Here is a 25,901-nt window from a genome sequence, read left to right as displayed (position 1 = left end):
AGATGCATGACATTGAGACTAGTAATGTACGATTCTCAAATGTTTGTAGTCTAATGAATGCCAAAATGGCAAAGGGGGCATCGGTTCATAAATATGGACAAAAGGTGGAAAAGATATTTAGAAATCTTAAAAGTTTAGGAACTTCCATCGATGGGAAAATGGCCCAAGACTTTTTCCTTGCATCTCTCTCGGATGATTTCACTAAGTTTATTGTAAACTATAAAGTGAATAGATTCGATCATTCTTTGAAAGAGATGATTGACATGTGCTGTAAATTTGAAAAAGGTTTCAAAAGGGACAGTGGGAGTGAGAATGCAATGATAAGGAAAAGGTTGCATAAGAAGAAGGCAAAGAAATCCAAAGGAACATGCTTTCATTGTGGAAAGGATGAACGTTGGAAGAAGAAATACAGGGTGCGCATTGCGAACCTTATGACACGAACTTTTGAAGAGACTATTTCTGTCATAGAGAGTTCTTTTACAATGAGCTCCAGTTCCTGGATATTTGATTCAGGCGCTAGTCAACATATCTGTAATACGATGCAGGGACTAGTGGGGAGCAAGCCACTGAGCAATGGGGAGATGGTTGTGCGAGTTGGGAACGGCACTAAAATCTCTGCAAAAGCAACAGGCACCTACATGCTTAACCTACCCTCTGGGGAAGTCCTGGAACTTAAAAATTGTTTATATTTTCCTTCATGTATAAAGAATTTGATTTCCATCTCTAAGCTTTTACGAGATGGGCACTCAGTATTGTTTGACAAAATGAGTTGCACTTTATACTTGAACGGTCGTATTATCTCTCATGGTAATATGATAGAGGGACTTTTTCACCTAGAGACGAATAGTGGGATGCACTGTATTGCAAGCAGGAATACCTCAAAACCCAAAAGGGCTAGAGAAGAAGTTAACCAAGAAAAGATGTGGCATCTTAAACTTGGACATGTGAACCTTGAAAAGATTCACAAGATGTCGAAAGACGGATACATCCACCCATTAGGTAATGACCGGATGGGTACTTGTGAATGTTGCTTGAAAGGGAAAATGACCAAATCTCCATTTACTGGAAAAGGAGAGCGTGCCACTGAAATTCTAGGGTTAATCCACACTGACGTATGTGGACCTATGTCTACTACGTCGAGAGGAGGCTTCTCCTACTATATCACATTCACCGACGATCACTCTCGGTTTGGCTATGTGTATCTTATGAAGTACAAGTCAGAATCCTTTGAAAGGTTCAAAGAATTCAAGAATGAAGTTGAGAAGCAAACTGGGAAACAGATAAAGATCCTAAGATCGGATCGAGGGGGTGAATATCTGAGTAACGAGTTCCTAGATTACCTCAAAGAGTGTGGAATAATATCACAGTGGACTCCACCGGGAACTCCACAACTTAATGGAGTTTCTGAAAGGAGAAATCGAACCTTGATGAACATGGTTCGTTCTATGATGAGTTCTGCTGATCTACCAGTAACATTCTGGGGATACGCTCTATATACAGCAGCTTACTTGCTTAATAGAGTACCTTCCAAATCAGTTTCACAAACGCCCTATGAGATATGGCATGGAAGAAAGCCAAGTCTTAAACACATTAAGATTTGGGGTTGTGAAGCATATGTCAAGAAGCTTGAAGCTACTAAGCTTGAAGCGAGATCAGTAAGATGCTATTTTGTGGGATATCCTAAAGAAACTATGGGATATGAGTTCTACCATCCTGACGACCAGAAAGTCTTTGTCGCCAGAACTGCTAAGTTTCTAGAGGACGAATTCGTTCTCAAATGGACTATAAGCAAACAGATGGAAATTAATGAGATTAATAATGAACCACAAACAAGCACTAGACATATTGACAACCCTGTTCCTGAACCCCTAGCTCCACGTAGATCTGAACGGGTTAGTAAGCCACCTAAGAGGTATGGCTTAGACAATGACTTTGATGAATTGTACCTTCTAGGTGACAATGAAACAAAGGAGGACCCTAGAGACTACACTGAAGCAATGTCCGACATTGATTCAAAGAAATGGCAAGAGGCCATGAAATCCGAGATGGATTCCATGTATCAAAATCAGGTATGGACTCTTGTAGACCCTCCAGAAGGTATTGTACCTGTTGGAAACAAATGGGTCTTCAAGAGGAAGATAGGCGTTGATGGGAACGTGGAGACTTATAAGGCTAGACTAGTAGCCAAGGGTTACAGGCAAAGAGAAGGGATTGACTATGAAGAAACCTTCTCTCCTGTAGCCATGATTAAGTCCATTCGGATTTTGCTTGCTATAGCTGCGTACCATGATTATGAGATATGGCAAATGGACGTGAAGACAGCCTTTCTGAATGGCTACCTAGAGGAAGAGCTCTATATGACTCAACCCGAGGGTTTCGTGTCCAAGTCTGAAAAGCCTAAGGTATTCAAGCTTCAAAGGTCCATTTATGGACTTAAGCAAACCTCTAGGAGCTGGAATATTCGTTTCGACACTGAAATCAAAACGTTTGGTTTTGCTCAAAACGAAGACGACAATTGTGTTTATCAAAAGGTCGTTGGGGAAGCAGTAGTATTCCTAGTGTTATATGTAGATGACATATTACTATTCGGGAATGACACTGCAGTACTTTCTTCTGTAAAAGTGTGGTTGTCCAAAACCTTCCACATGAAAGATTTAGGAGATGCATCTTATGTACTTGGGATAAAGCTCTATCGTGATAGATCCAGAAAATTAATTGGATTATCCCAATCTATGTACATTGATAAGGTGTTAAGTAGGTTCCAGATGGAACAATCTAAGAAAGGTTTTCTTCCTGTTGGACATGGAATTCATCTTTCTAAATCCATGGAACCTAAGACTCCTGAAGAGATACGGCAAATGAGTTGTATTCCTTATGCTTCTGCCATAGGGAGTCTCATGTATGCCATGATATGCACAAGGCCTGATATCGCATATGCTGTGAGCATTACTAGTCGATATCAATCTAACCCAGGATCAGAACACTGGACAGCTGTCAAGACGGTCCTTAAGTACTTAAGAAGAACAAAGGACATGTTCCTCGTATATGGAGGAGCATCAGAGTTGCGAGTGGAAGGCTATACAGACGCAGATTTCCAATCTGACGTCGATGATAGAAGTTCCAACTCCGGATATGTATTCACTCTGAATGGTGGGGCTGTCAGTTGTAAAAGCAAGAAGCAAAGTGTAATTGCTGATTCCACGACAGAGGCTGAATATGTCGCTGCAGCTGAAGCCGGCAAAGAAGCGTTTTGGATGATGAAGTTCATCACTGAACTTGGAGTGGTTCCAACCATTACATCACCAGTAACTTTGTACTGTGATAATAATGGGGCGATAGCTCAAGCCAAGGAACCCAGGGCACATCAAAAGAACAAGCATATTGACAGACGCTTTAATATCATTAGAAGATATGCTACCGAGGGGAAAATAAACATCCTCAAAGTTGCTTCAGCCGATAACGTAGCAGATCCACTGACAAAGCCAATGTCGCAAATCCAGCTTGACCGTCATATGGAAAAGATGGGTATAAGATACATGGGAAGGTGGCTTTGAGTGCAAGTGGGAGATTGTTGGAAGTATGCCCACAAAGCCACTCATTTGATGTAATAGCTTTTTGGAATACTTATTATGTTAAACTTTTATATGTTTAATGGAGGGCAAATCTTATTGTTAATCACTGTTTATTGTATCATGTGTTTAAGCAATAAGTGAATCCAAGGAATGTATTTGTTCTAAGAGATAAGTGATCTAAGTGAGTTAGATTATCGAGACCTTTCTCTTATGTTCATTCCTAAAACGTTCCTAGCCATAGGATTGCCAATTGGGCATTGACAATCCGCTAAGGTTAGTATGTGTTATGTTAACTCAAGCGTGAGTATGACTAGTCTCAAGTGATTTGGTGTTGGACACTAAGACAGACACATAGGTGCTCGAAAGAGTAATCGAGTACACTGAACTACGATCAAATCAGAGTTCGAACATACATGTCATGTAAGAACTCTAAGGTTGCAATATGCAAAGTAGTCCTTTGACCTGAGGCATCATAGATGTCTAATGGTTAGGTCCTTGATCTTTGATCCTGTCAATGGCATTCCCTCGGAGTGTCCACGGCATTGTTGGGGTCAAGCTATCTAGTCATGTAGGCATATGAATGTACAACAAGGGATCTCTAACCTTCCATGGTGGAGGGAGAATACTCTAAGATATGATTCTAAAGTCTTTGGCCAAAGCAAATGAATATGACTAAAGGAAGGATGTTCCAAATCATATTCAAGGGAATCATATAAGAAAGTATCACATTGGATAGTAGACATGAAACAAACTATCACTTAAACAATGTGATTAAGAGTATTGTATTAGAGAAAGACCGTATTGCATTGTAGTTGTAACTGGATAGGTTCTCCAACCAATTCTACTTAGCTTGGGTAACCATGACATGCTGCTAGGCGTCAACCATGGTTTGTGGAAGCCCTAATGGTTAGCAAATACTAATCAATAAAAGGGAGAATTGAAATGTGGTTTCAATTCACAATCGATAGTTAAGAGTAACATCGCCCACTGCCTCGCTAATTAGAACCTAATGGATCGTACACCGAGTAAGGATGTATGTGAAGAAATCAAATGAAATGGATAAGCAATTAAATGGTTTAATTGAAGAATGGTCAAGATTAATTAATTAGTTAATTAATTATACGAAAGGTTCGTATTGGGCTTATATGTTGGTTTTGGGTTTCGGGGCCCAAAAGCGTTTTGGTCCAAAAGGCCCATTATGTTTAAGTTGTATGACAACTAAAACAAAATGGGCAAATAGCCCAATAACACCAAGGAGGCCGGCCATTAGGGTTGGATGGGCAAAGTTTGCTTAATTGCAAGTTTGCCACTCACCAAAGAAATGAAGTATAAATTCAACTTTATAGCTTCAAGGGTTTTCTAGTTGAAATTGGGTGAAAACATGTTCTCCATTTTCTTCAAAGAGGCCGGCCATTAAAGGAAGAAACATCTAGCAATCTCTTCTTCTTTTAATCATCCATATCATCTTCACAAGATACAACCTTGGTGAAGAGACTTAGAGACATCAAGCTTTTGGTGTTTTGGAGAACAAATCCTTTTTCCTCAAATCATCAAAGGAGCACTAAAGGGAGGAAAACACAAGAAGGATTCAAGGAGCTTGGAGGTGACTTGAAGGCCCTCCACTTGGGTGAATCCCTTGTGTAAACAAGGATGAGCTTCAAGGGTAAAGAATCACTAAATTCTTCTTTCTCTTTAATGTTGTTAAAGAGTTTATTTTGGTTCACCATATACTAGGCTTTGAAAGTCATGGGTTTTATTGAATTGTTTTTGGATGCATGCCTATATTAATGAGTTAATAGTATGCATATGTATTCAAATGTTCATACTTGTTCTTAGCTAGGACAAAATTTTTCCTTCATCATCCAACCCAATAACATTGTGGAAAAACTGAGGGTTAATTAGTGCAATTCACGGTTAATTTGGGGCGTTGAGATTTACAATTTATTGAAAGAACAACTGAAAATCAATTTAGGTTGCATATGTGTCATGTGTGGAGAAGAACCCTCTAGCTAGTCCGTCACCTATCCTTTCACCTTAATTCATACTTTTGTCAATTCTGTAATTTATTTAAGTTTAATTTACTTCTTGTCAAAACCAAACCCCCCCCCCCATTATTAAATTATATTATTTAGTTAGTGTTCATTGTTGTTAGTCTTTTAATTCAATTTCCGTCCATGATAGGAGCATATTTATGCGACTTAGTTGGCTTGTTCTTGTGCATTTATGTCGTGTTTCCTTAGTTATTTTAATGTTTAAAGTCATTTTCGTGTGTTTTCAGAGTCTAAGTACAAAGTATGCAAGAAGATGCATTTTGGAGGCCTTTGGAGCATGTTTCGGGCTTGGAATGGATAGCAAATGCATGGGCCAAGTGGATGGACGAATTTGAGAACTAAAGAGGCCAAGAATATGAAGAATTATGGTCCAAAAGATGAAGAAAACAGCCCAAAAATCTGTCACCCCAACTTGCATTCCTTGCCATGCAAACCACATAGAATTCCCTTTGGATTCCATGCCATGCTTGATCACTCTTGTCCCCTACATAATTTCTAATTTCATGCTTCAATTCATTTAATTATTACACTCAATTGCTTGATACCTCTTGTTCCCTTCACTCATTAGATTTTAGACAACATTTACATCCATTACATGCACCAATTGATGCTCCATCATTCACATTTGGAATCCCATGCCTTGTGTACCACATGTTGCTGCACCTTTGACCCATTTATTGACACATTTTCACCTCCCTTTCCATCTCTATGCAATGTACACAATCATTCATGCTCCCTAGCTTCAAGACCACTCCATTTTACCCTTCACACTTTGCATCATCACTTCATTTTCACCCTTGGACCATTGCACACCACACACACAAATTACCATGCATTTCATCCTTAACCTAACCTGATTTTCTAAGGTTTTTGGGGCCTATAAATACATGTTTACACCCCTTGGCAAAAGAACAATCCCCCATATTCATCATTTTATAACAGAAATTCGTCCATACACACCCTAGGAAGCAAAACACCCCAAAAACACCATTCTAGTGCCTAGAAAACATAACAGCCACTCCACCTTCTTCCACCCTCTTTGCCTAGTTCTCCACCACCTTCCAACCATCAAACACTCTTCCACACTCACCCTAAACCCCTCCATATCATTCCCCATCCATTCTACACCATAAATCCACCCAAAAAATCTGTCCACAAGCTTCATGCCGCAACAAGGAGGAAGGGAGATCCATTGATGCACTTGCTTTCCAAGTTGGAGCATTTTAGGTGTTTTCTTACCTTTGATTTTAATGTCTAATTTTATGTATCTTTGTATTGCAAGAATGAGGAACTAAACCCCCTTAGTTGGGGGGTGATTCGAAACCATGTACATGCTTGCAATATGATTTGATTACATTCAGTTGTTATTTCATAAGTTGCGGATTCAATTCGTTCATCTACTTGATTGATAACTTATTTGTGTATGTTGATTGAGAGTGCACGCTTAGTTTTCATGCATGAATATGATGCTAGATTATGAGGGAGTTTCACCTAATAGTTACAATCTTATAATTACAAGTAGTGAAGGTCGCTTGAAAACGATCGCGTTGAATGAATTCTTGGCACTAGTTTCATGCTCATCATAGTAACGAATGCCTCGTCAACACTTATAGTTCTCATTGTGCTTCATGATTCTTGATTGTATCTTTATTGTGCTCATCACGTAAGGAACCTTTGAGGAATGCTTTGAATTGTTGTATGCGCTTTTCCATCCAATTCATTAACTTAAGGAGAACTTGAAGGTTAATTTAAGCGTATCTAATTAACTTGGGGTGTTGAGTTTCATAATTTATTGAAAGAACAACTGAAAATCATTTTGTTTGCAAGTGTGTCATGTGTGGAGAAGAACCTCCTAACTAGCCTTTTATCCATCCTTTTCATCCAAAAACGTTTTACAATCTGTTTTGTTTTAAAGTTTCTGTTTTGTTTTCAATTTTCGTCCAAAACAAATCCCCCTTTATTTTGAAGTCTTAGATTAGTTAGAAAGTGTTTTGATTTGTGTTATAAGTGTTTTGATTCAAGTTTTCATCCAACTTCGTCCAAGTTCTTGTTAGGTTCTCAAAGCTACCCAGAAAGTGGTTTTTAGGCAGTTTTGAGTCATTAGGTTGCTGTTTTGAGTTTTATGTTTGTTTAAGTATTTTAAAGTATAGTTTTGCATTCTTTGAGTCTAGTTTAGTGTTTTAAATTTTGTTTTTATGTTTTTAAGTCAGTTTTCAAGTGTTTAGCAATCCCTCCTAATCCCCGGCCTAGAACGATCCCTACTTACATACTTTACTACATTTGATAAAAAGAGGGTTTAATTTTATGTGTTAACTTATTTTACGCATCAAATTTTGGCGCCGTTGCCGGGGATTAGCAACTTTGCTAATCTCTTGGATTGTTTTCTTTCGAATTATTGTATTTTGTTTAAGTTTCTGTTTAAGTTGCTGATTTGTTTTGTTTTCTTTGTTTTTAGGTACTAGTTTATGACCCGTAGCTCACAACCTGTTCGTGAGCATATCTCCGACTTTGACGGTGATTTTGAGAGGACTTTGAGAAGGAAAAAGAAATTGCAAGAGTCTAATCCTCCTAGTCCCGAGCCTGAATTAGAAGAGCAAGAAGTTGAGGTTGAAGAGAAGGCCACGGCACAAGTGGGTGGAGAAGAGCAAGGTATAGCCATGGACAACCGTACGCTCAAGGAGCTTGCCGCCTCGGGTTTGGATAATGCCGCACCATTGTGTATCCAATATCCCATGGCTGCTCAAGGTAAAACCGAAGAGTTCGAGTTAAAGTCAAGTTTGCTCCACCACATTCCAAAGTTCCATGGGCTTTCCATGGAGGATCCGAACAAACATTTGAAGGAATTTGAAGTGGTGTGCTCAAGTATGACTCCGGTTACCGTTGACGGAAGTATTTTAAAGATGAAGGCTTTTCCATTCTCTTTAATGGACAAAGCCAAGGATTGGTTATACGAGTTGGCTCCCGGTACAGTTACATCTTGGGAGAGTATGAAGAGGGCGTTTCTGGAGAAGTTTTTCCCAACTTCTCGCATCATTCTTCTTCGTAAAAAAATAAGTGGAATTCAGCAAAGCCAAGGTGAATCTTTCCCATCTTATTATGAACGATTTAAATCACTTGTTGCTTCTTGTCCACAGCATCAGATGAAGGAGGAGCTACTTCTTCAATACTTTTACGAAGGTCTTTTACCACTTGAACGGCAAATGTTGGATGCTTCCGCGGGAGGAGCTCTAGTGGATAAGACACCTAGGGATGCCAAAACCCTCATTGCGAATCGAGCACTCAATGCACAACAATATGAAGGTGTTGGGCAAAGAGACACCCCACGGCCACATCATGTCAATGAGGTAAGTTCTATTTCTGAGTTACAGTCCCAAATGGCTAACCTTACGTCTATGTTATCGCAGTTGGTTGAAGGCCCCAAAACGCAAGGAACTACAATCTGTGGTGTATGCTCCATTCAAGGACACCAATCTGATCAATGCCCTCAATTAATTGAGAATGGAGGATGGGAATCGGCCAATGCTGTAGGTTATGGGAATCAAAACCAACCAAGGAATGATCCTTTCTCCAATACATACAACCCGGGATGGCGTGACCACCCCAATTTCAGATGGAGAGATGCACCACAATATGGCCAACAAAGTGGATTCCGACAACCCCCGGGTTTCTTTCCAAGGCCAATGGAACCACAACCACCTCCTCAGGCACAATCTTCCCAAACTAACCCAGGTACGTCTATGAATGATGATAAAACATATCAGTTACTAACCACCATGGCGCAGGGAATGCAGAACCAAGCAAAGGAGGTTAATGAGCTGAAGAAGCAAATGGGCCAAATGGCCGAATTTTTGGGGCAATTCCGTGAAAATGGTAAGTTACCAAGCACTACAGTGGTCAATCCAAAGGGTGGCTTCGAATCTGCAAAGGCTATCACATTACGAAGTGGAAAAGAGGTGAGAAACAAGGAAGATGAGAAGATACAACTCAAGGAAGATGAGAACACCTACCCCACGGCAAGGGTACCATCACCCATGCCGCAGCCATCTAAGACATCCCATCCGTCCACCTCAGGTAAGAATGTTCCAAATGTTGTGATTTCGAACACTAATCTGCCCAATGTTCCTTTCCCTCGCAGATTTGCACAATCGAAGAAAGAAGAAAGCGAAAAGGACATTTTGGATACCTTTCGAAAAGTCCAAGTGAACATTCCTTTACTTGATGCTATTAAGCAAGTGCCCAGGTACGCAAAGTTTTTAAAAGAATTATGCACAACTAGGAAAAGAATTTCAAACAAAGAAGTTGTGAAGGTAAGTGAAAATGTATCCGCGGTTTTGCAACGGAAGTTACCTCCAAAGTGTAAGGATCCAGGGAGCTTTACTATCCCATGTGTAATTGGAAACACTAGATTTGAAAAATGCATGTTAGATTTAGGTGCTTCTATTAATGTTATGCCATATTCCATTTATGCATCAATGAACCTTGGTGAGTTAAAACAGGATGGCGTGATAATTCAATTGGCCGATCGTTCTAACGCTTATCCCAAGGGAGTCCTTGAGGATGTTTTAGTGCAGGTCAATCATCTTATCTTTCCTGCAGATTTTTATGTCTTAGAAATGGAGGATTCAAGCCATGCTCCATCATTGCCAATCTTGCTAGGCCGACCATTCATGAAAACAGCGAGAACAAAAATAGATGTGTTTATGGGAACATTAACCATGGAGTTTGATGGAGACATTATTCGTTTTAATCTTTCTGAAACCATTAAATATCCAATGGAGGACCATTCTTGTTTCGCTATTGACATTGTTGATTCTTTGGCACAGGTACATTTGGATCGAATGAACGACGATGCACTTGAAATAGCCTTAGTGCACGGCATAGGAGCAAGAAACAAGTGTGGGGGAATCCAAGCAACCCACGGCATGGAATCTGACCATATTGCCGTGCCTCCTTGTGGTGAAGTGTTTGAAATGGTCGCGGCCCTCGAGTCATTGCCATCACATTCTGGTAAGTCTTCACTCTCAATTTTAGATTCGGTTTTGGCTAACAAGTTACTTCCATCCATTGTGCAGCCACCTACACTTGAGTTGAAGCCATTACCTAGTCACTTGAAGTATGTTTTCTTGGGAGAAGATCAAACACTACCCGTCATCATATCTAGCTCACTCACGGCCCAAGAAGAAGACAAGTTGATAAGGGTGTTAAAGGAGCACAAATCTGCCATTGGATGGACCTTGGCGGATATCAAAGGCATTAGTCCCACCACGTGCATGCATCGCATCCTTTTGGAGGAGGGAGCTAAGCCATCTCGGGAGGCTCAACGTCGCCTTAATCCACCCATGTTGGAAGTAGTAAAGAAGGAGGTTATAAAATTGCTTGACTGTGGTGTTATATACCCTATTTCTGATAGTCGTTGGGTGTCTCCCGTGCAGGTTGTTCCAAAGAAGTCCGGGATCACGGTGGTGAAGAATGAAGAACAAGAGCTTGTACCCACTCGTGTGGTGACTGGTTGGCGTGTTTGTATTGATTACAGGAAGTTAAATGCCGCAACAAGGAAGGATCACTTTCCGTTGCCATTCCTGGACCAAATGTTAGACAGGTTAGCCGGCTATAAATTTTATTGCTTTCTTGATGGATATTCCGGATATAACCAAATTGTGATAGCTCCGGAGGACCAAGAAAAGACAACGTTCACGTGCCCCTTTGGCACCTTTGCATACAGGCGCATGCCATTTGGTTTGTGCAATGCCCCTGCGACATTTCAACGATGCATGGTGAGTATCTTTTCTGATTATGTGGAGAAAATTATTGAGATATTCATGGATGATTTCAGCGTGTTTGGTAATTCATTCGATCATTGCTTGAGTAATCTGACCTTAATTTTGAAACGTTGTGTTGAAACGAATCTTGTGCTTAATTGGGAAAAATGTCACTTCATGGTTAAGCAAGGTATTGTTCTAGGACATATTATTTCTGAAGAAGGCATTGAAGTGGATAAATCTAAGGTAGACCTTGTTCGTCACTTACCCTCTCCAACTTCGGTTAGAGAGGTTCGTTCGTTTCTTGGTCACGCAGGTTTTTATAGGCGTTTCATAAAGGATTTCTCCAAGATTTCACAACCACTATGCCGATTGCTTCAAAAAGAGGTGGCTTTCGAGTTTGATGATGCATGCTCCACGGCATTCAAGCAATTAAAAGAAGCTCTTACTTCGGCTCCCATTATCACACCTCCAGATTGGAGCCTTCCATTCGAGTTGATGTGCGATGCTTCGGATTATGCGATTGGTGCTGTTTTGGGGCAACGAAAGAACAAACAACCTCATGTTATTTATTATGCCTCTAGGACATTAAATGATGCTCAATTAAATTACTCCACCACTGAAAAAGAATTACTTGCTGTGGTATTTGCATTAGATAAGTTCCGATCATACTTACTTGGTACTAAAGTTATTATTTTTACTGATCATGCAGCTCTCAAGTATTTACTCACAAAAAAAGAGGCCAAGCCTAGACTAATTCGATGGATGTTGCTTCTACAAGAGTTTGACATTGAGATTCGGGATAAGAAGGGCGTGGAGAATGTGGTGGCTGACCACCTAAGTCGAATGGTGCATAAGGAAGCATCGCCAATTTCTGAAACCTTCCCCGATGAGCAACTAATGTCTATCCAGGTAAGTGAGCCTTGGTACGCGGATTTGGTGAATTATTTGGTGACTAAACAAGTTCCTAGCACCCTAAACAAATTCCAACGTGATAAACTTAAAAAGGATGCTAGATTTTATGTTTGGGATGACCCATACTTGTGGAAATATTGTTCAGATCAGGTTATAAGAAGATGTGTGCATGAATCAGATTTTCACTCAATTTTAAGTTTTTGTCACACATATGCATGTGGGGGTCACTTTGGCACCCAAAGGACAGCTTTTAAGGTTCTTGAATGTGGTTTTTATTGGCCTACTTTGTTTAAAAATGCTAGAACCTTCTGTTTAACATGTGATCGCTGCCAAAGGACAGGTAATATTAGCCAAAAAGATCAAATGCCGCAGGTACCCATCTTTGTTGTTGAAATCTTTGATGTTTGGGGTATCGATTTTATGGGTCCTTTTCCTTCATCTTTTGGTTTCACCTACATATTACTTGCCGTTGATTATGTTTCAAAGTGGGTGGAAGCGAAAGCCACTCGAACTAACGATTCTAAAGTTGTGGCAGATTTTGTGAAAACTAATATCTTTTCTAGATTTGGGATGCCTAGGGTGCTAATCAGTGATGGAGGGTCTCATTTTTGCAACCGTACCATTGGGGCATTACTCAAGAAGTATCATGTGACGCATAAGGTTTCCACACCTTACCACCCCCAAACCAATGGCCAAGCCGAGGTATCTAATCGTGAGATCAAACAGATTTTGGAGAAGACCGTTGGGCCAAATAGAAAAGATTGGAGCTTACGGCTGGATGATGCACTATGGGCGTATCGAACGGCTTACAAGACCCCCATTGGTATGTCTCCTTTTCGACTTGTGTATGGCAAGCCTTGCCATCTTCCCGTGGAATTAGAACATAGAGCTCATTGGGCCATCAAGACCTTCAATTTGAATGTGGACCAAGCTGGAATTCATCGGAAGCTTCAATTGAGTGAACTTGATGAGATAAGGCATGAAGCTTATGAGAATGCTAGAATTTACAAAGAGAAGACCACGGCATTCCATGATAAGATGCTTCGAGGCAAGACTTTCGAAATTGGGCAGAAAGTGTTGTTGTTCAACTCCCGCCTTCGTCTATTCCCTGGTAAGTTACGTTCCAAATGGGTTGGCCCGTTTGTTGTTACTAATCTTTTTGTGCATGGTGCAGTCCAAATTAAGAGCTTGAGAACCGGGCAAGAATTCAAAGTGAATGGACATCGCTTGAAGCCATACTACGAGAACTTTGTGGAGCATGTTGTGGAGGAGATCCCACTGCATGCCGTGGGTTCCAAGGAGAAGTGAAGGTGTTCATCGTCCGGCTGGAAGACGTTAAAGCAAGCGCTTTAAGGGAGGCAACCCATTTATTCTGCTTGATTGTCAATTTTCTTACTTGTTTAATTATTTTTGGTTGTGACTTTCTATTTTGAAACATTAACAAATATGCAAAGGATTTTAACATTAAACTTCGTGGAAATGAACAGCAAACTGGGAAATAAAGAAACATAGCATAATACAAGAGGGAGCCTTCACAAAGGCTGCTTGGGAGAGATTGCAGTAGTCGGCGGAGTCTCAGCAGTCGGTGGGGCCACGGAAGGAGTCTGAAATGAAGAACTAGAGAAGCTGCCACATCTGCTTGGAGAACAAATAAGGAATTGGAACATCGCCAAAGAGAAAAGCTTCGCCGTACAATTCCAATCCAGTTCAAGATCAAAGCTGTGGAAAGTCAACAAGATCAACTATCTCCAAAACCAGATTTGCGTTCTTAAACTCTACTCTGTCTGGTTTTTACTTTGCCATATTTGTCATGTTTATTTGTCGTTTATTATTTGCTTGTTTTTGGTGTGAGTATATGCTTGAAACATTGAGGACAATGTTTGATTTAAGTGTGGGGGGGTAACCATTGTTTTGCATGAAATTCGTAGAAATTTATCACCCATTACTTCTTGTGTTGTTCCTTGTTGTTTTAAGTATTTTTTTTTTAAGCTGTTTTGGAGTGTTTCAGTGTGTTTTGACATAAAAAATCCGAAAATTCATAAAAATTTGAAAAATTGTTTTTGAAAATTAAAAAAAAAAAAAAGAGTTGTTTTTGTGCGCTTATCTGTGTCTTAGGGTACCTTCCAACACAATGATGAGGATTCAGTTTGTAATTGCATGACTGTTAAAGAGAGTTATAAACATGGATGAAAGTTTGATTTACTCTTTATTTATGCGTGATTGTGTTTATAACTTATGAAATCACATGTAATCATAAAAGAAAAAAAAATTAGTTTTTTTTGTAACATGCTTGAAGGAAAGAACTCAAACTAACGCTACAACCTTGTGAGACTTGAGCCTAAATGTTTATTTGGAGAGTTAAAATCTGTGCATTATTGTTTTCTAAAGTCGTTGCAAGATCTCATTATTCTTTGCTTGGTTATTACTTAGAAGGCGTTTCATCATTTAGTTCCAAATGCTAGAACTCATGCCTATTTCATTCAAAGCATGCTATTGATTTGCATAACACATATTCAAGATGAAGTTGTGTAGTTACCACCACCAAAGCCAAACTGCCATGTATCCCATATCGTTATATGTTTAAGTTAACCCCATTGAGCCTTGATAGCCTACATTCTTTGTTAAACCACATTATCCTTACCTATCCTAGTTTAGGACCATCCACCCTTGTTCTTGAAGCATAGTGAAGTATGAGTCAAATTGAATTTCTTTTGATTAATGTATGGCAGAAAACAAGTGTGGGGGAAGTGTGAGTTATTATGCTTGTTGAAAAGAAAAGAAGAGTTGAAAAAAAAAAAAAAAAAAAAAAAAAAGAGTTTTAAAGTGCTGCTTGTTGAAGAAAGGGTCCAAAACATAGAATTCGGCCCTAATTATTGCTTGAATTTTCCCTTCGTGTCTAAAAGCTGATTACTGCAATCTAAGTGAATTCTAAGTTTCAATTTCATTACTTTACTTGCTATTGCTTTAAGAACGATTGTTATCCTTATCCTTCATTTGTTAGCCATCACCCCAAGCCCCGTTACAACCCTTAACTTCATCTTGAGTGTCATGCGTTTCAATATGTGGAGTTTGAATTTGGTATGAGCATATGGTGTCACTGGTTCTCGCATCTAAGTAATAGCATTCCATTCATGAGATCATATCTAAACATGCTTATTAACTCCAGAAATTGCTTTCTTTGTGATACATATATGTGAGCGTTCGTTTTCATATCTACATCAATCTTCTCACATATAACTAGTATAGGGTGTGTAGTTAGAAAATCTGAGTGAAAATTGAGTGCATATCTTGTAAGGAATTGAGTGATTTCTCTAAGGCATGTTACTACATCAAAAACATTGTTTTAATTGATTAATTGTGAACTAGTAAGTGGTGACTATGATTAAGTATGTGCTTAAGTGTAAAGATGACTCAAATCTGTGGGGATAATGATTTTTAACATGTCATGTGCATTGGAAATCCCTGAGGCAAATGTTGGAAGGTTTAGGTTGTGTTTTATTTGTTTTGTTTCCTTTTATCTCTTTGTTTTGCTCGAGGACTAGCAAAAGCTAAGTGTGGGGGAATTTGATAGGAGCATATTTATGCGACTTAGTTGGCTTGTTCTTGTGCATTTATGTCGTGTTTCCTTAGTTATTTTAATGTTTAAAGTCATTTTCGTGTGTTTTCAGAGTCTAAGTACAAAGTATGCAAGAAGATGCATTTTGGAGGCCTTTGGAGCATGTTTCGGGCTTGGAATGGATAGCAAATGCATGGGCCAAGTGGATGGACGAATTTGAGAACTAAAGAGGCCAAGAATATGAAGAATTATGGTCCAAAAGATGAAGAAAACAGCCCAAAAATCTGTCACCCCAACTTGCATTCCTTGCCATGCAAACCACATAGAATTCCCTTTGGATTCCATGCCATGCTTGATCACTCTTGTCCCCTACATAATTTCTAATTTCATGCTTCAATTCATTTAATTATTACACTCAATTGCTTGATACCTCTTGTTCCCTTCACTCATTAGATTTTAGACAACATTTACATCCATTACATGCACCAATTGATGCTCCATCATTCACATTTGGAATCCCATGCCTTGTGTACCACATGTTGCTGCACCTTTGACCCATTTATTGACACATTTTCACCTCCCTTTCCATCTCTATGCAATGTACACAATCATTCATGCTCCCTAGCTTCAAGACCACTCCATTTTACCCTTCACACTTTGCATCATCACTTCATTTTCACCCTTGGACCATTGCACACCACACACACAAATTACCATGCATTTCATCCTTAACCTAACCTGATTTTCTAAGGTTTTTGGGGCCTATAAATACATGTTTACACCCCTTGGCAAAAGAACAATCCCCCATATTCATCATTTTATAACAGAAATTCGTCCATACACACCCTAGGAAGCAAAACACCCCAAAAACACCATTCTAGTGCCTAGAAAACATAACAGCCACTCCACCTTCTTCCACCCTCTTTGCCTAGTTCTCCACCACCTTCCAACCATCAAACACTCTTCCACACTCACCCTAAACCCCTCCATATCATTCCCCATCCATTCTACACCATAAATCCACCCAAAAAATCTGTCCACAAGCTTCATGCCGCAACAAGGAGGAAGGGAGATCCATTGATGCACTTGCTTTCCAAGTTGGAGCATTTTAGGTGTTTTCTTACCTTTGATTTTAATGTCTAATTTTATGTATCTTTGTATTGCAAGAATGAGGAACTAAACCCCCTTAGTTGGGGGGTGATTCGAAACCATGTACATGCTTGCAATATGATTTGATTACATTCAGTTGTTATTTCATAAGTTGCGGATTCAATTCGTTCATCTACTTGATTGATAACTTATTTGTGTATGTTGATTGAGAGTGCACGCTTAGTTTTCATGCATGAATATGATGCTAGATTATGAGGGAGTTTCACCTAATAGTTACAATCTTATAATTACAAGTAGTGAAGGTCGCTTGAAAACGATCGCGTTGAATGAATTCTTGGCACTAGTTTCATGCTCATCATAGTAACGAATGCCTCGTCAACACTTATAGTTCTCATTGTGCTTCATGATTCTTGATTGTATCTTTATTGTGCTCATCACGTAAGGAACCTTTGAGGAATGCTTTGAATTGTTGTATGCGCTTTTCCATCCAATTCATTAACTTAAGGAGAACTTGAAGGTTAATTTAAGCGTATCTAATTAACTTGGGGTGTTGAGTTTCATAATTTATTGAAAGAACAACTGAAAATCATTTTGTTTGCAAGTGTGTCATATGTGGAGAAGAACCTCCTAACTAGCCTTTTATCCATCCTTTTCATCCAAAAACGTTTTACAATCTGTTTTGTTTTAAAGTTTCTGTTTTGTTTTCAATTTTCGTCCAAAACAAATCCCCCTTTATTTTGAAGTCTTAGATTAGTTAGAAAGTGTTTTGATTTGTGTTTCTAAGTGTTTTGATTCAAGTTTTCATCCAACTTCGTCCAAGTTCTTGTTAGGTTCTCAAAACTACCCAGAAAGTGGTTTTTAGGCAGTTTTGAGTCATTAGGTTGCTGTTTTGAGTTTTATGTTTGTTTAAGTATTTTAAAGTATAGTTTTGCATTCTTTGAGTCTAGTTTAGTGTTTTAAATTTTGTTTTTATGTTTTTAAGTCAGTTTTCAAGTGTTTAGCAATCCCTCCTAATCCCCGGCCTAGAACGATCCCTACTTACATACTTTACTACATTTGATAAAAAGAGGGTTTAATTTTATGTGTTAACTTATTTTACGCATCAGTCCATTTTAGTTCCTAGTGTCTAATTTGATTGTTTTCATTATTTTGAGTCATTCTAAGTGTGTTTCGAGTTATTAGAGTTTTTAGCCTAGTTTTGTGTCCTTGAGTCTTGTTTAATATTTTTAAATTAATTTAGAATAGATTAGCAATCCCTCCTAATCCCCGGCCTAGAACGATACCCTACTTACATCTATACTACAATTGTCAAAAAGAGGGTTTAATTTGTGTGCTTATAATATTTCGCATCACTAATACGGAATCAAGCATTCAAGTAGAAGAACTAATTGTTTTGAACTATTCAAGAACAATTTACAACACCTTCGAAAGGTGTGTTCTTGACACTTGCAAGACATTTCTTGCAAATACCCCTTCCAATGTCCATCCTTTCATAAAGAAAGTTTGTTCCCTAGGAGTTATTTCACCTTCTTCATTTGACTTCTCCTTTAACTACAATAGTCATGGACCCTAAACTCCCACTATCTCTCTTGCACTAGTGTTTGCATTAACAATGGGTTGTTCAAAGCAACTCTTATTTCTTCATACAACGATTTGTAAGTGAAGAACTATGACACTAAAAGTGTCCTTGTCTTTATGCTAATCTTCATAAGTTCCTTTGTTCATATAATGAAGGAATAAGCATTGGTTGTTTGTGTTGTCCTCTTTATGATAGACTACATGTTCTTCCAATGATACATTATCAATAGGAAGAATGTGAGGATGAGACTACTTAGGTACATATACAATCCATTTAAGACAATCTATGGGATTGTGGTACCAAGTCCGGAAACTAAAGCATTCGGCTTTTCTTTGTCAAGTTTTGGATAGCGTTTGCAAATATATCGGTAAACAAATACATAATGAATATAAATTGATTGATTTTAAGCCATTTGATCCGGGTCTTTAAATCAAATAGCACCACCCACTATTTTTGGCAAATTCCATATCCCTCATCGGAATTCGAGAGTTTTGGAGGAAACTCTTAGTAGGGTATGGGAGACTCACCATTACCAAGCCCACCTCACAATGATATGATGTTGGCTAGCATCAATAATAATGAGAGAGTACGCTTACTCATTTGCATCTCTTGCAAGTACCCATCTTCTTTGGCCTCTAGAGAATGAAGCCTCACAATGATATGATGTTGGCTCCATTGCACTTAGTTAAGTCATTCCCACCATGCAAGTTCGAGTAGGGGTTCAAGAACAACCTCACAATGATATGATGTTGATCATTCTCGTTGCCTACCTTCACAACATCATGTATGCATATACAACTCCTCCTGAGTGTAAGCACGCACTTTGTACTCCCCCATGATAGGGTGAAGTTAATGTACGAGTCACAAACGATCGGAGCCTATCACGGTGGAAGGCCACGAAAGAGTGTTCAAAGCACTCTCATGCTTATCAACTTAATAATGGTTTGGTTGAGGGTTTTAGGTCTCATCACATACAAGCATGCATTTTAATCTTATTAAAACAATTTGGTCCTATTACAACTATTGGTCCATTTGATTGATTTAGTTGTATATGATACTCCCACTATGCTTGTAAAACGGTTTTTAAAGTAAGAGTATACAGTACTACTAACATAAGGTTTGCATTCATTGATGGACTATATAGTTGCCTTAAGGCCTTAGGATTACTATGAACCTTTGATTTAATCCAACACGAGCCTAGTGTTGAATCTCGGTCTAGGGATGGTGATTGATTTTAGTTACGCGCTAAATCACATTATGGCGTGTTTTATTATTGGGCGTTGGACCCTCTACTTCATTTTTATGCATATCAAATAAAGCAAGAAAGAAGTACTTCAAAGTAAAGAAGAGCTTATGCTCTTTTACAACATTTGATCAAAATAAATTACTTTAAAGTAAAGAAGAGCTTACGCTCTTTTACAATATTTGATCATCTCAAATTACAACCAAAATCTAATCTACACATTCCCATGGTTAAAACAAATTTGAGACGGCCTTTCATATAGCTCAATTATCGTAGGCTTAGGTTCATAATCACCCTTTCTTTAATTAATTAACGTTTTAACTAATTAAACTTGAATGCAACATTTTCATTTGGTTTTTGTTTCCATAGAATTGATTTAAATGGAGCTAAATGAAATGAAAATTCAATTCTTATTTAAAGATACAAAACTATTTTGTTCTCAACTAATTTGGGCCGAAAAGCAATAACCTCAACCATTGGGCTATATTGCAAAACATAAACTTTTGAGGTCCCTTTGTAAAAACACAAAAGTCCACTACTTCATGTAATTACAACTAGAACCCAAAAATTTGAACAAATGCAAAAACTTCATTAAAGGAGCAAAACAATTTGTCCTTTAGTGATTTTGAGCCTTAACGTAAAAACGTAAACTTTCGAGTCAAAGTACAAATACACAAAAGTATCAAAACTTTATGTAATTGCATAAAAGCACCAAAAGTACCCTATTTAATAGGGTGGCCGATTTTGGATGAGAGATTGTGTCATAAAACTTCTGAATTTTTCAGCAAAAGTTAAAGGTGATGGGTAGGTTTGAAAAAGTGATTTCTATAAAATATGGTTCCTTGAAACAAGGAAAAGGTGTAAGTGATTAGTACGGTGTTGATTGAAAAAGAACAAATCACGTCATACCATTTATTATAATAAAGTCACATCAACCACCATAAACAAAACTTTATGAAAAACATCAAACACTTTGAATCAAAACACCAAACCTTTTTGTTCTTGGTTAGAACATAACAAGAACAATGAAGAACATCCATGAAAACCCATAAGAGCTCCATGAACATTTTTCACCCAAAAACTCTCAAACTTAAGGGAAAAAACATATTACCATACTAGGGTACTTAGGGGTTTCTAATGTCACTTTAAAACACTTTTAACAAGACAAACATGAACCCAAAATTCACCCTTTAGATTTGGCCGAATTTCCCCAAAAACATGGCACCAAATTTTAGCTTCAAAATTCATGCTCATATGAACTACATCTACAACATTTGAGATGGCAAATTTTCTAACAAAATTTACATTCAAAGAAGCAAGAATAAAGCTTGTAACAATTACAACATTCAAATCATAAATTATGAAAATAAAAAAACCCAAAAGGATTCACCAACTACCAGACCTAGGCTCTGATACCACTTGAAGGAAATTTTGTGAAAAACATGTACATTTGAGCAACATCTATGGCATGCAATTAACAATTAAAGGCAGAATCATGCTTGTATGCACTCAAAAACAAAACATTACCCATGATATTCAAAGCCTAGTAGAAGGGTGAAGCAAGACTTAATTCAAGAACAAAGTGAGTTGAGAAATCTTCTACCTTTGTTGATTCCTCTTTGCATAAGCAAAGGCTAATCGCCCAAGGAGAGGGACTTCATTCCTTGCTTCTTAGCTCCATGGATTTCTTGGATGAGGATGGTTGAAAGGATTCTCCAAGTTCCCAAAGTTGAGAACCTCTAATTTTTCCACACCAAGGAGAGACTCGAAGAAAAGATAAGTGACCTTGGTGATAGGAGCATATTTATGCGACTTAGTTGGCTTGTTCTTGTGCATTTATGTCGTGTTTCCTTAGTTATTTTAATGTTTAAAGTCATTTTTGTGTGTTTTCAGACTCTAAGTACAAAGTATGCAAGAAGATGCATTTTGGAGGCCTTTTGAGCATGTTTCGGGCTTGGAATGGATAGCAAATGCATGGGCCAAGTGGATGGACGAATTTGAGAACTAAAGAGGCCAAGAATATGAAGAATTATGGTCCAAAAGATGAAGAAAATAGCCCAAAAATCTATCACCCCAACTTGCATTCCTTGCCATGCAAACCACATAGAATTCCCTTTGGATTCCATGCCATGCTTGATCACTCTTGTCCCCTACATAATTTCTAATTTCATGCTTCAATTCATTTAATTATTACACTCAATTGCTTGATACCTCTTGTTCCCTTCACTCATTAGATTTTAGACAACATTTACATCCATTACATGCACCAATTGATGCTCCATCATTCACATTTGGAATCCCATGCCTTGTGTACCACATGTTGCTGCACCTTTGACCCATTTATTGACACATTTTCACCTCCCTTTCCATCTCTATGCAATGTACACAATCATTCATGCTCCCTAGCTTCAAGACCACTCCATTTTACCCTTCACACTTTGCATCATCACTTCATTTTCACCCTTGGACCATTGCACACCACACACACAAATTACCATGCATTTCATCCTTAACCTAACTTGATTTTCTAAGGTTTTTGGGGCCTATAAATACATGTTTACACCCCTTGGCAAAAGGACAATCCCCCATATTCATCATTTTATCACAGAAATTCGTCCATACACACCCTAGGAAGCAAAACACCCCAAAAACACCATTCTAGTGCCTAGAAAACATAACAGCCACTCCACCTTCTTCCACCCTCTTTGCCTAGTTCTCCACCACCTTCCAACCATCAAACTCTCTTCCACACTCACCCTAAACCCCTCCATATCATTCCCCATCCATTCTACACCATAAATCCACCCAAAAATCTGTCCACAAGCTTCATGCCGCAACATGGAGGAAGGGAGATCCATTGATGCACTTGCTTTCCAAGTTGGAGCATTTTAGGTGTTTTCTTTCCTTTGATTTTAATGTCTAATTTTATGTATCTTTGTATTGCAAGAATGAGGAACTAAATCCCCTTAGTTGGGGGGTGATTCGAAACCATGTACATGCTTGCAATATGATTTGATTACATTCAGTTGTTATTTCATAAGTTGCGGATTCAATTCGTTCATCTACTTGATTGATAACTTATTTGTGTATGTTGATTGAGAGTGCACGCTTAGTTTTCATGCATGAATATGATGCTAGATTATGAGGGAGTTTCACCTAATAGTTACAATCTTATAATCACAAGTAGTGAAGGTCGCTTGAAAACGATCGCGTTGAATGAATTCTTGGCACTAGTTTCATGCTTATCATAGTAACGAATGCCTCGTCAACACTTATAGTTCTCATTGTGCTTCATGATTCTTGATTGTATCTTTATTGTGCTCATCACGTAAGGAACCTTTGAGGAATGCTTTGAATTGTTGTATGCGCTTTTCCATCCAATTCATTAACTTAAGGAGAACTTGAAGGTTAATTTAAGCGTATCTAATTAACTTGGGGTGTTGAGTTTCATAATTTATTGAAAGAACAACTGAAAATCATTTTGTTTGCAAGTGTGTCATGTGTGGAGAAGAACCTCCTAACTAGCCTTTTATCCATCATTTTCATCCAAAAACGTTTTACAATCTATTTTGTTTTAAAGTTTCTGTTTTGTTTTCAATTTTCGTCCAAAACAAATCCCCCTTTATTTTGAAGTCTTAGATTAGTTAGAAAGTGTTTTGATTTGTGTTTCTAAGTGTTTTGATTCAAGTTTTCATACAACTTCGTCCAAGTTCTTGTTAGGTTCTCAAAACTGCCCAGAAAGTGGTTTTTAGGCAGTTTTGAGTCATTAGGTTGCTGTTTTGAGTTTTATGTTTGTTTAAGTATTTTAAAGTATAGTTTTGCATTCTTTGAGTCTAGTTTAGTGTTTTAAATTTTGTTTTTATGTTTTTAAGTCAGTTTTCAAGTGTTTAGCAATCCCTCCTAATCCCCGGCCTAGAACGATCCCTACTTACATACTTTACTACATTTGATAAAAAGAGGGTTTAATTTGTGTGTTTAGTTATTTTACGCATCAAATTTTGGCGCCGTTGCCGGGGATTAGCAAAGTTGCTAATCCCTTGTCTTGAGTCTTGTTTAAATTGTTTAGTTTTTTTTTATTATTTTATTTATTTTTATTTTTATTTTTATTTTTATTTTTTATTTTATTTATTTTATTTTTTATAATTACCCTGTTTTGTTTACTTATGATATTTGATTTAGTTTTATTTCTTTGATATCAGGTACTAAAAGAAGGAAGACATGGCAATTGCTAATCTTCAAGCTCAAATGGCAATTCTTACTTCTCAATTGTCACAGTACATCGAAAGGACCACAATACAAAGCACCCCTACATTCGATGTGTCCTATACGCAAGGATATCAAGCAGATCAACATCCACAAAGGAGTTGGGAGAGTTATCATGATCATAATCAATCAATGAACAACTTGTTTTCCAACACGTATAATTCAGATTGGAGGGATCATTCAAACACTATGTGGTGGGAACCTCAACCAGTTCAACACGAAGGATATTGGCAGCCATATAATGAGTTCTATTCAAGCCCTGCTCAGCCACCACAACCTCATACACAATATACCCAACCAAACTCAGGTTCGTCAATAAATTATGAACAAATTCTTAATGAATTAAATTCTTTGGCGCAGGGCTCACAAAATCAAGCCAAGGAGGCTCAACAAGGAGAATATTGGCAGCCATATGAGGAGTTCTATACAACGCCTATGCAGCCACCACAACCTGCCCCGCAACAATTCCAATCAAATTCAAGTTCGTCAATAGATTGTGCTCAAATTCTTGATGTACTAACTTCTTTGATGCAGGAATCACAAAATCAAGCCCAAGTGATGAGCGAATTGAAGAATCAAATGGGAGAAATCGCAGAATTCATGGGGCAAATGCAAGAACAAAGTGAAGTAACTGACTCAACTGTTGAAATTATTGAAGCTATCAACTTGGAAAGTGGCATAGAGGTTGGAGATGAACCCAAGATGTCCAAACCAAGCCAAAACATGGATGAACAGTTACTGCTCGAAGAAGAGGAGGATAACAAGGCCACGGCAAAGGAAGAACCACCATTGCTGCAGCCTACCCTAGCCCCAACACCCTTGCCGCAGCCCCATATGCCCTCTATGCAGTCCACTACAACCAAGGTAAGCCCAAATTCAATTCGTCCTGACCCCGTTCCACTAAATGTCTTTATTCCTTGCAGGATCATGCAATCCAAGGAAGAAGAGGGTGAGAAAGGCATCTTTGAAACCTTTCCAAAGAATCAAGAGAGAGAAGTGGATGGGGTATGTCTAGAATGCATCAAAGAGGATGTGCTTGAGACAACCATTCCTAAAGAAGTTGAATTTTATGACATGGGACAAGTCCCAACCATCACATTCAATCTGGCCAAGTCCAATATCCCTGAAGCTTTCAAAAATGTGGTGTTTGTCATTGAGTTCTTGTCGGACAAAGCAAGTAAGCCATCTTCTCCAATTTCGATTTTAGTATATACTAACTTGTTGATTTTGATGATTCAGGCACCTACACTAGAATTTAAACCATTGCCGGATCACGTCAAGTATCACCGTCCATTCAAGGATCAATTCCATGCTATGGGCCCTATCCAAGTTTAGAAGGAAGTATCGTCCGGCTGCAAGACGTTAAAGAAAGCGCTTCTTGGGAGGCAACCCATGTATTCAAAAAAAGGAAGATCTATGAATCGCTCTACAATCAGTTTTGCGTTTCTAAAAACCTTTACTTTTCTGCATTTTTATTTTGCCATGATTGTCATTTTTTTTATTTTTTTTATTTTTATTTTTGTTTATTTAATTATTTTTGGGTGTGGGTTTATTTTTGAAACATTGATAGATATGCAAGATATTCTTACATTCTTTTTCATGAAAAAAAAAAAAAAAAAAAAAAACTTAAACTTAAAAATATTTTACAATGATGTGTGAACTAATAGCATTCATTGGTCAGGTGGTGCTTCAGTAGTCGGCGGAGCTTCAGCAGTCGGCAGGGCCACGGAAGGAGGAGGTATCTGAGGTTGATCAGTTGGAGCTTCACTACGCGGTGTCGCCCCAGAAGACGAAGGCAGATGCGGTTGGAACAAACCCACAAACCTTCGGTGATCAAGTAAAATCTGACCATC

At 38.3% G+C, this 25,901-nt stretch overlaps 1 protein-coding gene across 1 annotated transcript; it reads left to right on the top strand.

Moving 5' to 3' along the window:
- The first annotated feature begins 7,938 nt into the window (after positions 1 to 7,938).
- Positions 7,939 to 25,001, top strand: LOC139196828 (uncharacterized). Its single transcript, XM_070823172.1, has 5 exons — positions 7,939 to 10,194; positions 10,447 to 12,669; positions 24,215 to 24,355; positions 24,583 to 24,912; positions 24,972 to 25,001. The coding sequence occupies exons 1-5, from the start codon at positions 8,089 to 8,091 to the stop codon at positions 24,999 to 25,001; spliced, it is 4,830 nt and encodes a 1,609-aa protein (XP_070679273.1). The 5' UTR covers positions 7,939 to 8,088.
- Positions 25,002 to 25,901: the final 900 nt, after the last annotated feature.

This window comes from Malus domestica, chromosome 06, assembly GCF_042453785.1.
Source record: "Malus domestica chromosome 06, GDT2T_hap1".
In the NCBI taxonomy this organism is placed as follows: Eukaryota; Viridiplantae; Streptophyta; class Magnoliopsida; order Rosales; family Rosaceae; genus Malus; species Malus domestica.
Note: the sequence above shows the minus strand (reverse complement) of the source record. Positions and strands in the feature narration are given on the sequence as shown.